Genomic DNA, 15,269 nt, shown 5'->3' with positions numbered 1-15,269 from the left:
AAAAAAAAAAAAAAAAATCAGGGCCCTCAAACATTTCCTCAGATCCCTCATGGCCTACCCCTCAAGCAGGTCAGCCACAAAGGGCTTCGGCACCAGGTAGCTGTGAGTAAGAAGATGGGGGTGGCCAAGGTGGATCAAACTCCTCCAGGGATTCTCCCGAAGAGGCTTAAACAGGCAACACAATTCCCTCTCACAACAGCTTAACATCTCCAATGCTTCACTGCTTCCTTCATGCAAAAGTCGAGTGGGACGTGAGCTGCTGTGGGAGGAAGGAAGGGTCAATCAGTGTGCCAGTGGGCAAACAAGGGCAATGCTGGGGAAGGCCAGTACTCCGACACAACTCCCTCTAGTTGTTACTATGTCAGATAAAAATCTAAGCTTTTACATAATATTTACTTTGGCTGCTATTTCCTTTAGTCCTGGAAATCATTATTTAGCAGCATGAGGCATGAGAGAGAGTACGTCCAGTTAGGAGTTCAAAGGCATGGCTTCTGATCCTAAATCCATCATTACCTAATCCTGTGTCATCAGACTCATTTGTCCCCTCTCTCCACCCCAGTATACATCTGTAAAATGGACCCAATAATGGTTTTTAAAAATGACGTGGAAACAGTGAAGAAACAAATTGAAAATAAGCTCCTCAATTACCTCCAAACTACCTATAATCACAAACTGGATGAAATCTTAACAACTTAAACATCAGCAACACATGCTCAATATTTTATAAGGCACTTTACACAACCTTTGTCACAATGTATTCTTGTAATTCAAAATCCCTTAAGACATTATGATTGAGCCTATTTTCAGAGCAGAAAACTTAAGTTCAGGAGAATTTTGCTCACAGGGTCTGGGGCGGCGGGGGCAGGGGTGGGGATTCTGAGATGAATCATTTAGTTCCTGACCCTGTTCCCCTCAACAAAGCAGATGAAATGACCATGAGTATGAACACTCAAGAAAACAAAAAAAGAATAAGTTACTTTCCCAGGGCCAGACGTGGCACCCTAGACTGCTTCCAGGTTGCAGGTACAGGCAGCCTGGCTTTTGCTTTTCCAAGTTTAGGAAGAAGTATCTATCCCTAATGTCTCCCTTTCCTTCACTACCTAGGGGTCCTGAAGAAGTAAATAACCACCTAAATGCTGCAAGCCTGTTTTCTTTCCTAGGTCTGAACTAGCATTGAAAAGCATCTGTATGGGTGAGGGTGAACTCTGCATGACTGATCAACATGTTGCCACAAGCATGCCTTCCCTTGGCCCAATTTTTGGCTTTTTCTTCCTATGACTACTTTGATTATGGCCAGGTCTGACTGGTGATGGGCATTAAAACCAGATTTGGGATAGGGGAGATACAGCTTCATCGGGAGAGAACAAACACTGCAAAGCATTTTCTCAACATGTTTGATACTTGATATCATCTGAGAATAATACTGATGGTTTACCAGTTGACCAAATAAGATCCAGACAGAAAAGGGGAACCTGACTGAGCCACAACCTAAGAAGCAGAGTAGTAACTGGAACTCATGTTTCTTGACTTTAGTTCCAAAATTCAGAAATGGTAATGAGGCTGTCACAGTTAACAGTAATCTGAGTTTCTGAGGATGCTAATCAAGAGCAGCCCTGGCATACTCTATCTCACTGCTTTCTACCCTTTATCCAGACTCATTCTAGGGCCCCCCCACCACATCAAGCAGTAGCTTTTGGTACCAAGGGCCAAAAAGGCTTCCCCAGGACACCATGACCTGGTTTCTAGCATGAGGAACTCTAAAAATAGCAAGCCCTCATTAGTGGGGCCAGATGGCCCAAGTTGCTGTGCCTAGGGGCTGGGTTGTGGTCATTAAGGATGTGGCTGGTCTGTCAGCCTACTACTGACCCAGGAGAGGCTGGGCCACTGCCCAACAGGTCTTGCTTGATGCATTATACCACCTCTCCTCATATCCTCTCACCCATAATTTAGGTACTGATGCTGTGGTCCAAGTTGGTATTTTATTCTCAAGAAAAAAGAACTTTGATATTTAGTTACTTTTGGTTTTCTAGGGCACTGCTTCAAAATCATATTACTCCATAATGTTTTCTAAGTGGACATGGGGATGAAGGAGCAGACTTAATCTTTCTACATTGATCAATGCCAATTTGCTTTCTTCATCTTTCTACATTTGCCTGTTAACTCATCTGAGGCCTCAGATCTGAGTTCTGCTTACCTTCTGGAACTGCTATGACACATGCTGTTATTAGCATCCATTTTATACTGAGCTCACTGACATCTCAAGCCAGATTTCAGGAAAAAGGTCCAGAGCAAACTGATGGAGGCCAACCAGCTGGGGCCTGTGACTACTGAGAAGAAAGGTACAGCTGGTTGACCTTAGGGGTAGGAAATGTTCTGCATAGGAGTGTCCAGGACATGTGGGTGTGTCTCATGTGGTACTGTTTGTCCAAGTATACCCTTAGGAGCGTTTCTCTCAGGGATAGGAGTGCATGTCCTGGAGAGTAAGAGTATATCTAAATATGTATCTATGACATATGTGTACATGGGTATATACTTGTGTCCTATAGGCAACTATGTATGTTCATACATACAATATGAACAGGAATGCCTCATGTGTTTCCATGGGTGTGCACCGTCATTGTGTTAAGAATGGTCAAGTATGTGTGTGCACCATACTTACACTGAATATATGTGCTTTGAGTGTCGACATGAAAACATGGCCCATTTATGTATACCTTATGTGTTCCAAATACACTCCACATGTGTCTGAGTATGTTCTATGTACATGTGACTTATAGTGTGGGTGTAGGTAAAGGGAATGAATAGACAATAAAACTAAACCAATTTTCCTCCCCAACAATTTGTTTCTAACAGCTTTCCTTAAAGACCCCTTGGGTCAATCTGAGACTTTAGGCGAATCCCTACCTCTCCTTACCACAATTTTCCCAGTAGTACTGAGGTGGTGAGCTCAATGTATGGGTTCTTTCCTCGTCTAGTTCCTTATCAGCTTAAGAATAATAAGTTAACTCTGATTTCCCTAACCACCACCACAAAGTGTCAAAATGCAGACATGTACATGGGGATTAACACCTGAAGATGTCTCATCCCAACTCAGGCCCCTTGAGACATTCAACACTCATTTTTCCACTGGCCTAAGCCATCTGGATTAAAAAGAATAAATAGATAACCTCAGGACATACAATATTCACCAAAGCCAGGCAAAATAACATTTGGTTTATCCAAATCATTCTCCCTCATATTTTGGAATGAATGTGGGAACTAGTGAGGGTAAGGAACCAGCTTTTAAGTTCAAGGCATACTCTGTAAGAATAAGACCAGAAAATTTGCAAAAAGAAAACATGCAAACAAAGCAGAGCACAAAGGGCTACAGAATTTAGAACTGTAAGCTTCTCATACATTCCTGAGGAAAATATATTCAGTTACACTTATACTAGATCTAAAAGATGTATCCAAAATTCCCATTAATGGTTCAATGTAACCTATGCCATCATCTAATGGCATCTGCCTCGTTCTTTCTGCTGTCTTGACTGATTTTTGTTAAAAAAAAATAGACCTAGATAGAAGCAAAGTGCAGAAGGCATCTTTAGAATGAACTACTTGCTCAAAGCTACCTCGTATTGGTGGACTGGTGGTAATTGCTAACGCCATATGTTATGCTCTTCCTAGCACACAACTGTCTTTTAAGCAGAACCACTAATCTGAGTCAATCAAAGCTATTTTCTAAGAGTCAATTTCCTAGTCATAAAATGAGAACAGTCTTGGCCTTGCCCATCTCGTATGATCATGGAAAAAAGACTAATGTGTCAAGAAAACTATACAATAATTTTATTTTCTTGCCCTACCCCAAGAGAAGTGAAGAGGTTCCAAACAAAATGATGCATATAAAGGTGAACGGTGTCAATTTGTTCTATGTAGGTCATTAGTCAAAAGCCTGTGATTTCTAAAACAACACTTAATTATATCATGAAAACCCAATAATGCTCATTACAAATCCTAGCCAAGGATTTGGGGGCCAAGAACTGGTTTTTAATTGCCAAGTGCCTAGGTTGTTCTGGCTTAAGAATGCGCTAAATAAAAACACAATTAATTTTGGCTTTCTTTCAAGCTCTTCTTTTAGCTTTGCAGGAGACAGGGACAAAGCTAGTTTGCTATTCATAGCAACATGTGTGTGAGTCCATGGGAATGGAGTTGGGGGTAAATAAAAGAAAGGTTATTATTTTTAAAATCCAAGCTTTTGGCCCAGTACCTAAAGCATGGGCCAGGTCATAGGGTCCCCCTTCTTTCAAGAGAAAGAAGTTAAATCTGTGCTATGTTGGTGATAACTGAGGCACAAAGACAATAAGATTTGTTCAAGGTTAGCTAGTGCACAGCTTAATATTTGCAGATGTTACTCTTTATTTAATGGAGGGCCTACTGAATGTCAGATCTCTTCCTGTGACAGTCACTCACAGATTTCTGCCTCAGAGAGTTCTCAGAGATTACTGGACCCAATTTACAGAAAAGAAAATCAATTCAGAAAGGCTAATTCACTCAAGGTCACAGAACTAAAAATGATATAAACTCCTAGTTCAGTGACCCTGTTTTCCATCACACCATACAGATTTCCCAAATCACCCCTAAAAGACCAGTGTGACTTGTGCATCTCACAGGTCCAGGAACCTAACACTTATCAGGCATGTATTAGCTTGAGCACTACCACTACTGTATTTCTTGGGTAAATCATTGTCCTCTCTGAGAGGATCAGATCTAGCAGTTCTAGCATCCCTTCTGTAGACAATGAAGCAGGCAATGACTTAAAGTAGTACTATGACTTCCAGAGCTTGAAGCAAGAAGACCAGGCTGGAAAATATGAGTCTTCGAGCCTCATTTTGTTTTTAATCTGTGAAATGGAGATACTTTGTGCCCTATCCATTTTGCAGGATCAAAGAGAAGATCAAGTGAGTCAATGAGTAAAACACTGAAAAGTTTAAGACAATGTTCCAGAGAAAGAGTTAAAAATCAAGTAAGTATTCATTAGATTCAGTTGCTTTCTTCTAAATCCAAGTAGAGGGTATATGGAAGTTCTGTCCAATAAATCCTGAATTCTCCTGTGCAGGTCAGTCTGGATTTGTATGAAAAACACCTTGGTTGTTTGCAAGGTGCAAAGGAAATAAATCCCCCACTCCCTTTGGGCCCTATGCATAAAGCACTCTCATCATTTTGCTTTTGTCTGAGCTCTGCCACCCTGATAGAACCCCTCCTAGAACTAGACACCTGGCTCCTCCTGTGCATCTGTCCCAATGCCAAGGCACCCACTGCCCAGCCCTCTTGCCAGCCAACATAGTTCACAGAGAAAGGAGGAAGGAAGAGAGTGGGTGGAAGAGAGGCTGTGGGAGGTTCAGCTAAAAGTAGCTGCTGCCTTTAGGCACCACACTCTGAGGGGGTGGAGGGTGGGTTCTTAGCACATCCTTCCTGCAGTCAGCTTGGGCACGGAGGTGCATGGTATCCCCTCCTCTAATGAAGGCAGGCAGGCGGAGAAATCAGCTGCCAGAGCCATTCCCAGAGCTGGCTACGAATGCACAGTGCTGGCCTCCTCTGGGCCCTGAGGGTAGATGGTTACTCAGCACAGGGCTGAATCCACAGCTCCCTGCCTTCAGGAGAGCTAATGTGGCCTTCAGGAGACTCTCTGTTCTCCCCACCCCCATCCCACTGCCTGGCACCCCAAGGACTGCTGACAGGCCAGGCCTGCTTCCCTCCAGAAAGTTACATAATGCTCTTGTTCTCTGCTCTTAATTCTCCCAGCCTCTTCTCAGTTCACTTTCTCCAATCAAACTTGAAAGAGTATTAATGTCTCTGATCCAGCCATGACAGCACAGAACCAGAACACTATAAGGAAGGTAGCAACTTACAGTGGGCAACGACCTGACATGAAAAGTCAAGATCAGATCCATCACTGAAATCTTGGACTTTTTTTCCCGTCTGTGGTTTTGTTTTATCACTTAAAAAAGGCAAGGGGGAATCTAGGCAAGGTGCTGTAGACCTTGCAGGTACATTAATCTCTTCCCTAAGTGATTCTCTGGGAAGCCTGGCCACTTAAATGAATGTCCCAACTCTACTCAATAGCCCAACCATGGATGTCCCCTTTCCCAGTTTGGATGAGCCGGGCAGAGCCTTCCCCTCTCTCCTAACTTCAATTCCCCTAGTGACTAAAGTCTGCATTGACAGGGACCTTGAGACACTGCCTCTACCTCCACCCCAGGCCTGTTTCAAGCTGACCCACTCTGCTTTCTCCTGTTTGTGTAGAAGTTTCTGGCTAAACATTCATCTAAGAACATGATTCTTCTGTTAAAAACACTCTGCATTTTAGTGACATGGAAAGTGAGATCCAGGTGGGAAGGACCTTGATCAAGATCTAACAGCAAGTGCTTGATCCTAGAGCTCCTGAGGCCTTTTCTAGTGCTTTTTCTCCTATTGTAGATCTGCCTTCTATATGCCATCATTCTACCACACAAGAACAACTTTCCCTCTTCTCTGCTACCAAATATTCACCCTGGTGTTTGAAGCACAAATGTCCAATCCCTGTCATGGACCTGCAACTAGCACAGAAGAATAATAAGGGCAAGAAAGAGCTGAATTCAGACATCTTTCTCTTCACCTTTCTTCTTCCTCCTGGTTGCCTTCTTTGATACTTTCTTCAAAGCTTTCCCCTGAGTATTGTTCTGTCAGTGGAACCCCTTTCAGTCTCAACAAGCCATGACTGCATCCTGACCACAGGATCCAAAATGCAGGCTACATTGGATGCACTAAAGGATGTGGTGACAAGAGTCCTGGGTTCTAGGTCAGACACTATCACTTCATACTTTATAGCTTTGAGAAAGTCACTTATTCTCCCTTGGCCTCACTTTCATAAACTTTTAGGTTTGAGGAAGGAGCCAACAAAATAACTAGGAAATATTGTCAAAATGCTCACTACTATTTATAGAGGAGGCAGTATTAACTAAGTTAATTAATTCTTAAAATATCACAGGAAATGACTCTGGGATGTCAAAGGAGCAAGTCCCTTATCTCCTATGCTTTCCCAGACCTATGATACTGATTCTATAAATGATTCTATAATAATTCTCAATTATTCATAAGGCAGATATCTTCAAGAAGCTAAATCCCAAACTGGTATACTCTCACTACTCAACTCACTATATGGCTCCCTTCCCTGATTCACAGTGTTTGCTTAAAGAATACAACATATATTTCACCTGTTATAAAAGAAACGTAAGCCAAATACAATTAAGAATGCAAATCTATTGCCCCCATAACCACACTGTGATTCTAAACCTGCTAAAAGGAATTGCTGGATTGCATATTGGTTTTGAATAATTTCCACAATCATTTTGATCATTAATATTATTCACAAAATGAGCACACATTAGAGCTGATCAAATCTTTAAAGGGATCTAACCCACCTATTCTTATTTTATAGATGAGGAAAAACAAATTTCAGAAGGGAGAAGTATTTTTATCTGAGGTCACCCAGCAAATTAGCAGAATCTTTGCATCATTACAAAAATGTGAAGGAATTTTTTTCCTGAAGGGTTCAAACAATCTGATAGCTGTTTATAGTTGTCCCAAGGTATCTGTAGGGGCTTGGTTCCAGGATGCATTTGAATACCAAAATTGGAGGATGTTCAAAACCCTTATGCAAAATGGTATAGTATTGGCATATAACCTAAGTACTTCCTCCTGTGTACTCTTTTTATCTTTCATTTTTATATCAGTGCTGGAGGTTAAGCACAAAGCCTCGCATGCTAGGCAAATACTTTATCACTGAGTTATACCTCCAGCCCCATCTCCTGTATACTTCTACTAGATTATTTATAATATCTACTACAATGTAAATGCTATGCAAAGTTGTTATGTTGCATAGGTTTTATTGTATTATTATTTTTGTTTTTCGCAAATATTTTCTATCTGTTGATGCAACAAAACCTGTAGATACAGAGAACAAACTGTATTTTAAATACAAATAGGCACCAGACTACCCATTCCGTAGGCTAAATTCTTTTCAGAGTGACCACAAACCTCTGGAACTCATCAAAGCCATCACAAATCCTGGAATAAAATTTCACCATCTGCAAAGCTTACCTATGCCCATGTGTGGTAAGTTAGAGTCAGACTGAGCTAATATTTCCTTTGAACCATTCCATAGCAGTCTCTTTCATTCATCCCTGGCAGAACATTCCCATCACCTCAGGGAGGTTTTAGAAAAATATTGATGCCAGGGCCCCACCATGACTAATTCAATCAGATCTCTCCCAGAGATTCTATGAAATGTTGTTAGTCTTGTTAACTCCCCAGGTGACTCCAGTGTTCATCCAGGGCAGAAATCCACTAGGTTAATGGAAACAATTCAGCCAAGCAACAAAGAAAACATGTGCTGTTTCCTGGATTCTTAGAGGACAAAATACATTCTGTTTTAAAGTTACATCCATGATGATCTGTTTTCCAAATAGGGGAAAAGAAAGAGATACACAGAAACTACAGTTGTGTTATTGGATCTATTTATGAAACATCTAGTTTAGGCATTGAAAGAAAACAGGGAGCTCTGGAGACTGCTACTGGATTTATCAAGAGTAAGATGCCAAGTAACTTATACTCCTTTTTCTGAAGGAACCATCAGAAATAACACCTATGTACCCAGAATATCATGATGTCCATAAGTATAAAACAAATCCTCATTAACATATTGGTAGGAGAGATGACAGCACAGCCTTATGGAGTCTGCACTGGTTGACCATGTACAAACAAAAATCAACTCCAAGAGGGGGCCCTGGTGAGATGCCAGAAGAGTATTAACCTCATCATATTAAATACAACTTTGAATCAACAACTTGAGTGATACTTACTCAGTTTTCAAATGATATAATGCTGGAAGAGACTGCTAATCTTACATATGTCATGAAGAAGTAAATTTTTTAAAAAACACAAAAACTAAAACAATGACACACCAAGTAAAATAGAGCTTAACTGATACTGTTAGAAGAAACAGCTAATTTATTGCACAGCATGGAGAAAAAACATTTAAAGTTATAAAAAGCTAGAATAATGAACCAACCAAAGTGTGCATTAATAAGTATGGTTCAAAAAATTTAAATTGGTTCAAAAGTCCAACTGCACAAGGGAATAGAGAACTGGACCAGATAGGAAATGGTTTCAAACTATAAGCTCCAAAGGCTAATGCAGTGTCTCTTAACTTGGGCTGCATATTTGAATCACCTTGGGAAGCTTTAAATTTAAAAAAAAAAAAAAAAAGCTGCCTGAGACCTAGCCCATTCCAATTAAGTCAGAAACTCTCAGAGTAGGGATCTGGCATAGGTATTTAAAATCTCCCCAAGTGATCTAAATGTACAGTGAGGACTGAGAACCAGTAGAAGGATGCATTATTAGACATTTCACAGATAGATCAAAGTCCCTTTGTACTTGATCCCAGCCAGGTGGCACTTGGAGTAGCATGATCAGTTCTGGGCAGCACATTTTTAAAGAAATAAAGAAAAATACGTGTGTTTCAAAAAGAAGGCCAACTGCATAAAAAAGGCAGTTCTTTCAAAACATTCTGTATTTTAGGGTTCAGCAATTCACACTGGCTTTAACCTTGAAGATCCCAAATAGTGTCTTTTCATAAGGCTGACTAAAAGGAACTCTTTGATATATATCCAAAACAAAAAGGTAGCATTTCATAGACTAAAGAATTCTGTGCAAAAACACTATACAAATGAAAGATATTAAAAAGCACTAAAAATGAAAGCAAGTAAAGCTGAGGAAGCTAGTATGACTTCAGGCATGACTCACACACACTTTCCTCCCCACCTAACCCCTTACAGTTTCACACAAGCTGGGAATGATCTGACTCCAACTCTCCCACCTCTCTGTTGGAAAGGAATACCCTCTCTCATCCTACCAATCTCTCTTGCCTTTTCTCTCCTCATCTGTAAAAAAGAATAACAATCATCCCTGCAACTTCACAAGAATTATGTGATAGTCAAATTAGAAAGTATGTGAGTTATTTTGTAAACTTTATTAGGCCCATGCACTGAAAAATGGTTATTAATATAGCCATTACTGGACTGTTTCCCAAGCCTACACTCTCCTTGAGGGCCTTTTCCATTTTGTACTTTGATGCCAGGGAAAAGTACAATTAACTAAATACCTAGAGCTAGATCCACCTATGGAGAGAAGAAAACATTCTGGGCACATATTGGAAGAGCTAAGCTTTAATCAAAGATTCTTGGAAAGCCAGAGATACACTCCACCTAGAACAAGATGCGGTGTTAGAAATAAGGCCTAGAGAGTCTAAGATTCACCTCCTCCATCCCATTCCTTGGGGCAAAGCCACTGGAGATAGATCCCTGTATGAGGTCTTCTGGAGAGGCAGTTATTTTGGGAGAAATGGCTCAATTCTCATACCTAAAAGCAAGTACTTGGTTAGCCAAAAATGAGATCAGAGGTTGATATAGCAGACTAAAGAGGACATACTTCGGTATAATCCCTGCAACTACCAGTGTGCATCATCTGATCAGTCAAGTACTATCTAGGCCTCACCATAGAACACTACAGCACCTCACCCACAAGACTGTTGGAATCCCTCAGCTCCTGAAGCTGATTCCAAGTCCTGCTCACCGGCTTTACAATCGAACTGACTCTTCCAACTTGTCCAACTTCCCCAGTCAGAAACTATTGAATCACAGAAAGAACACCCCCTCCCAAATGCACACTACAGCTGGGCTAGTCATGTTTCCCCAAGCCTCAAGCAAAACGGGGTAAACTCTACAAGCAGATGTTGCAGGTTCTGACAGAAGCACTCTTAACAAAAGAAAAGTGCTCAGTTTGTTCCCACAAAGCTATCACTTTACTCTCCTTGCTGAAGTCAAAAGTTATTTTTGAAGTCAAAAATATTTTTCAGAACCTGCAGACCTTCTACACTAAAGTTACGTAGTGGATCAGCTAAACTTAAGGATGGAGTAGTGACTATATAGAGGTACTTGAACCCATGAGTCTTCCAATAAACAGTCCCCATGATTAGGCAAGGCTAGGCTCTGTATGCCTGTTGTGAACATGTTTTCTAGGCATTTGCAGCCAATGAAGATTTTGTTCTTTCTGTCTTCCCTCCCCCAAAGCACCTTTCCAAGCCCCACTTGGCTATATCCCTTGTAAGGAGACTGTGGGGCCTGGGCCTTTAAATGACAGGCTCTGAAGTTCAGTGGGCACTGTGATACAGGGGTTGCTAGGATACCAGTAGAGGCCATTTTCTTTAATTCTTGGGTGGGAAGCTGGGAACCAAAATCCCTGAGCTGGGATTTTGCCCCTCCTAGTAGCAAAAGCTTATCCTCTACTCAAATGGATCAGAAAGGAGGAAAGGGGGGAAAAGACATTTATGGGGAAATGTCATGGCAATTCAAAGAGGAAAAGCCCTCTTACTTCTCATCCTCTTCCAGTGGAAGGGTGGTGTTAGGGAAGGAAGAAAAGGGAAGAAAAGTAGTGGAGGAAAGAGGAAAGACTAAGAGAGGAGGCAGGAGGAGGAAAAAAGAAGACAGATCAAAATGCATAGGGTTCCATTTCTCTGGACTGCATTTCTCATATTCTCCCACTCTTTTCTCTTTTTGCATGCCCTCACACTTCTGAAGGAGAAATGCCAAACCTTCATGATTCACACAAGTAAAAAGTCACTTTGCCACCTTTTGTTCTCTACTGCCCAAATTACCTTTTGGCTGTTCCAGGAAAACCAGCCATTTGACTAACTCCATCCCTTATTTACCTATGGAAAAATGAATTTGAAAGGTGTGAACTACCATAGCTAAATTACTGGTGGAAGGGTTTTTCAAGCTACCCATATAGCCTGAGGGGTTTTAGGTGGTGGAAGAAAGATGCATGGGTGACACCCATCCATCCTAGTCCCATTTAAATCCTCACAAGGAGGCCATTCAGAACTGTGGAACTCAGTGCTGTCTTTCCTCATTCCTACCACCACCACCCTCCATCCACACTCAGGAGTGTGCACCCACACAAACACAGAGAAAGGCGTACACACACTCCCACAAACATACTGCTACCACCCCAGACACATACATTCCAAAAGGCTTTTTGCCAAGGGTCTGTTAAGCACCCAGGGGGGAAGGCATTTCATGATACTACTTAGTCATAAGCCAGGTTCAAAGATTAGTCTTAGAAATCCATTCTCCCTTTAGAGAAAATAAAAAGTCCAAAAAAATGTCAGTGTTGCAATCCCCATTTCCTTACCACATAGAAAGGACAAAAATTCCTTAGGTGAAATTCTCCAGATATTAGTAAAAATATTCAGCCTCTCCTCCCATCATCTCTTAATTAACATATCAGTATCCTTTTCACTTGACTTTCCAGTCAAGGGGGATGAACTGGAAAGTACTTATGGGTGCCCAAATTATAGAAAGCAAGAACTTGGAAGTCAACTAACTAGTCCAATCATTTCAAAATGTCAATGTTACAGGGAATCCCAAACCCACTGAGGAAGGAAAAAAATTCCCCAAGGTCAAATAGCCACTGAATGAAGAAAATTCCAGTCTGCAGCTGCCCAGTCTTTTCCCCATTCTCCAACACTGTCTAAAAACAAAGTACCAGGTAAGACAGAATCTTACTTTAAATAATATCTCTCGGAGCTAACAGATTGAAAAATAAACAACTCACTAGATTCTTTGCAAAGAAACAAGTTCTTGGTTCCACACAAGGGGTCTTCACAAAGAGACCAAAGAGTAATCAATAATAATCAATGCCAGCAAACCTCCCAGATCATGTTTATACCGTGGTACGAAAGAAGAAAAAAACATAAAAACACAACTCAGCCTCTCACCCACACTGAGTCAATAAGAATGTGCTTTGAGGCTCAAAATCTTGACTGACGCCATTAAATAACTCTGGGTCCTGTAGTGAGAACAATTAGAAGGACCCCTTCACAGCCCCTCTCCCTTTATAATCAGTTCCAAAGAGATTCAACAAAATGGCATGGAACTTGACAGCATAATACCAGCAGATTTGCATATCATACATGAGCAGCCACCCACATTAGTGTAGGGGGAGAATGTGTGTGGATGTGTATGAACCCTGATTCATTGCTACATGAGCCAGAAATAGCAATATTTCAAGTCAGGTAAGCAATGGAATGAGGAAGACCTGCCTACATCAACAAAGGAGAAAAAAAGTAATGTGTACACTAGCATCAGAAACAAAATTTTCCTAGTTTTTCCAAGAGCTTTTTTAGCAGAAACAGAAATATAAAAATAATAACAGCAACCACCACCATCATATGATACAAACAAGCAGACATATCTCAAATTGGAATGTAGCTTCCAGCTCATGTTTCCTGAGCTCTCATCCCATTTCATCTAGACCTCTTTTTAAAAGTGCTCAAAACTCAATTTAGCACATTACATACATTCAGTTATGGTAATGTGTCAATTAGACCTGTGCTCTTAAAGCAACAAACCAAAGAATACCACCACTACTTTGTCATCAAAGCAATCAAGTTCTATTTAGAATGTAGTTCAAGAACATTATTGCAAGTTACCCCAAAGGAGACACATCCAATACTATTATTCCCAAGGTAGGTAAAAAGCTGGATTTTGTTTTTTGGATGAGAATCAGAAAAAATCCTCAAACTCAAATCCAGGGGTACAATCTCTGGGGAAAGAAGCCCAAACATGTCTTATCAAAGTCCTCTCTTGCCAATTCAAAAGATCAGAGAACATTTTTATATCCCATTCCATGATTCCAAAGAAATTTATATTTAATGCTTTAAGAAATACTTTAAAGGTGGCTTCTTTCCAAATTGGAAACTGTGAACCCTGGACAGCATATTGAGATTCAAAGGACAGAGTCACCAACTGCCAGCTCAAGGAACCCCACCGCGTCACTTCCCAAATTCTTGCTTCTCATTATAGATTAAAGAATCATTTTCCCTAAATCCATTTCTTGCATCGATTTTTCCCTTCTAAATATCCAGTGCACAACTGCCATTCCTAAGATCCAAAAATTCATCATGCTCTTCCACAATCCCCTTCCCCCTTCCCCCCACCTCAAACAAACCCAAATGCACTCCAGATGGCAAGAGACAAATTTTGAATAAAATTCCCCAATGGAGTTTAAAGGTAGTTTTCAAGAAAATGAGTTGACAAGACACCACAAACAGCGAAGCCACTGTTAAGGACGCAAAGCTTGCCCCATGAACGTCACATAGATGGAGGATGCACACACGCATGCACACTTAAAATAGAAAACATTTCTTTATCAAAAAATTTCACTCAAGCAATAAGCAACTACACTCACAGGCATACTTAAAAGACAAGACATGACAAAAGATTTAGGGAGAGATAATATACCAACGTCATACATATCACAGCGAGGCCATGTTGAAGCTCAAAACGTTTTCCCCCCTGAATAAGAATTGCTCTTTCTCTCCCTCTCTTTCCCTGTCTCTGTCTCTCTCTCTCTTGCTCTCTCTCTCTCTCTCTCTCTCTCTCTCTCTCTCTCTCTCTCTCTCTTTTTTCTCGNGGCTTGTTGGGGGTGGGTTGAGGGGGATGTAAAGGTTGAGGGGGATGTAAAGGAGAGACTGGGAAAGAGGGAGGGAGCCGGTCAAAGGGGCTGAAGGGGAGCGAGCTTGGGCAGGGAGGGAGGAGGTGACCACAGAAAGAAAGGAAGGTGGGAAGGAGGAAGAAGAAATTGGGGCTATGATGAAGAGGGAGAAAGGTTGGGAAATGGCAGGGTAAAAGAAGAGGAGGAGGGAATAGGAATGGAAAATTGGGATAGGTAGGTAGGGCGGATGCAAATACCTTGGCAACCACTTTGGACCCTGGGCCTAGGGGGAAGCAAACGGTATTTGGCCACTGCCTAAAGTATATACAGGCAACTTACAATTAGCTATAAAAAGCTCACAATCCAGTGCTATAGGGAGAACCACATGGACATACAACAAATTATTCAAAATCCAACTCTATTTGGCTTTCTCTTATATAGAGATGCTCTGGCCCTTTCCTAATTACGGTTTCTTCACACTACGATGGTTCACTGGCACTCTTTGAGCATGCTGAGTATCCAAACGGGAAGCCAGCTCAGGGTTAAATATTTGCCACATATAAATTTTAAATAACTTACAATCTACTTGTAATAATCTCCTCATAAAGTGACCTAGTGTCTAACCCTAGAGGGGAAATGTCCTAAACTAGAGGCTGGAAGGTTTCATATTTACTTCAAGCTCTACCTCAAGCTTGCTG

General features: G+C 41.2%; 1 protein-coding gene across 11 annotated transcripts in view; it reads right to left on the bottom strand.

Annotated features, from left to right (window-relative positions):
• Nucleotides 1-15,269, bottom strand: part of Arhgef9 (Cdc42 guanine nucleotide exchange factor 9) — a 374,830-nt gene that overhangs the window by 117,930 nt on the left and 241,631 nt on the right. For 2 of the 11 annotated variants that reach the window (XM_048797213.1, XM_015501676.2), the window contains exon 1: nucleotides 14,390-14,555. The exons of 5 other annotated variants lie outside the window; for them this stretch is intronic. Coding sequence is in view for 2 of the 6 variants with exons in the window: in XM_048797212.1 (XP_048653169.1) it covers nucleotides 14,379-14,387 (9 nt within the window). In the remaining 4 variants the exon portion in view is untranslated. Of the gene's footprint in view, nucleotides 1-11,731; nucleotides 11,786-14,378; nucleotides 14,556-15,269 lie in introns of those variants that run through there. 4 more of the 11 variants (XM_048797214.1, XM_015501675.2, XM_048797212.1 and 1 more) reach the window with 4 other exon arrangements.

Source organism: Marmota marmota, unplaced genomic scaffold (assembly GCF_001458135.2).
Source record: "Marmota marmota marmota unplaced genomic scaffold, marMar, whole genome shotgun sequence".
Taxonomy (NCBI): Eukaryota; Metazoa; Chordata; class Mammalia; order Rodentia; family Sciuridae; genus Marmota; species Marmota marmota.
The sequence above is the reverse complement of the archived record's forward strand: the minus strand, read 5'-3'. Positions and strand labels throughout refer to the sequence as shown.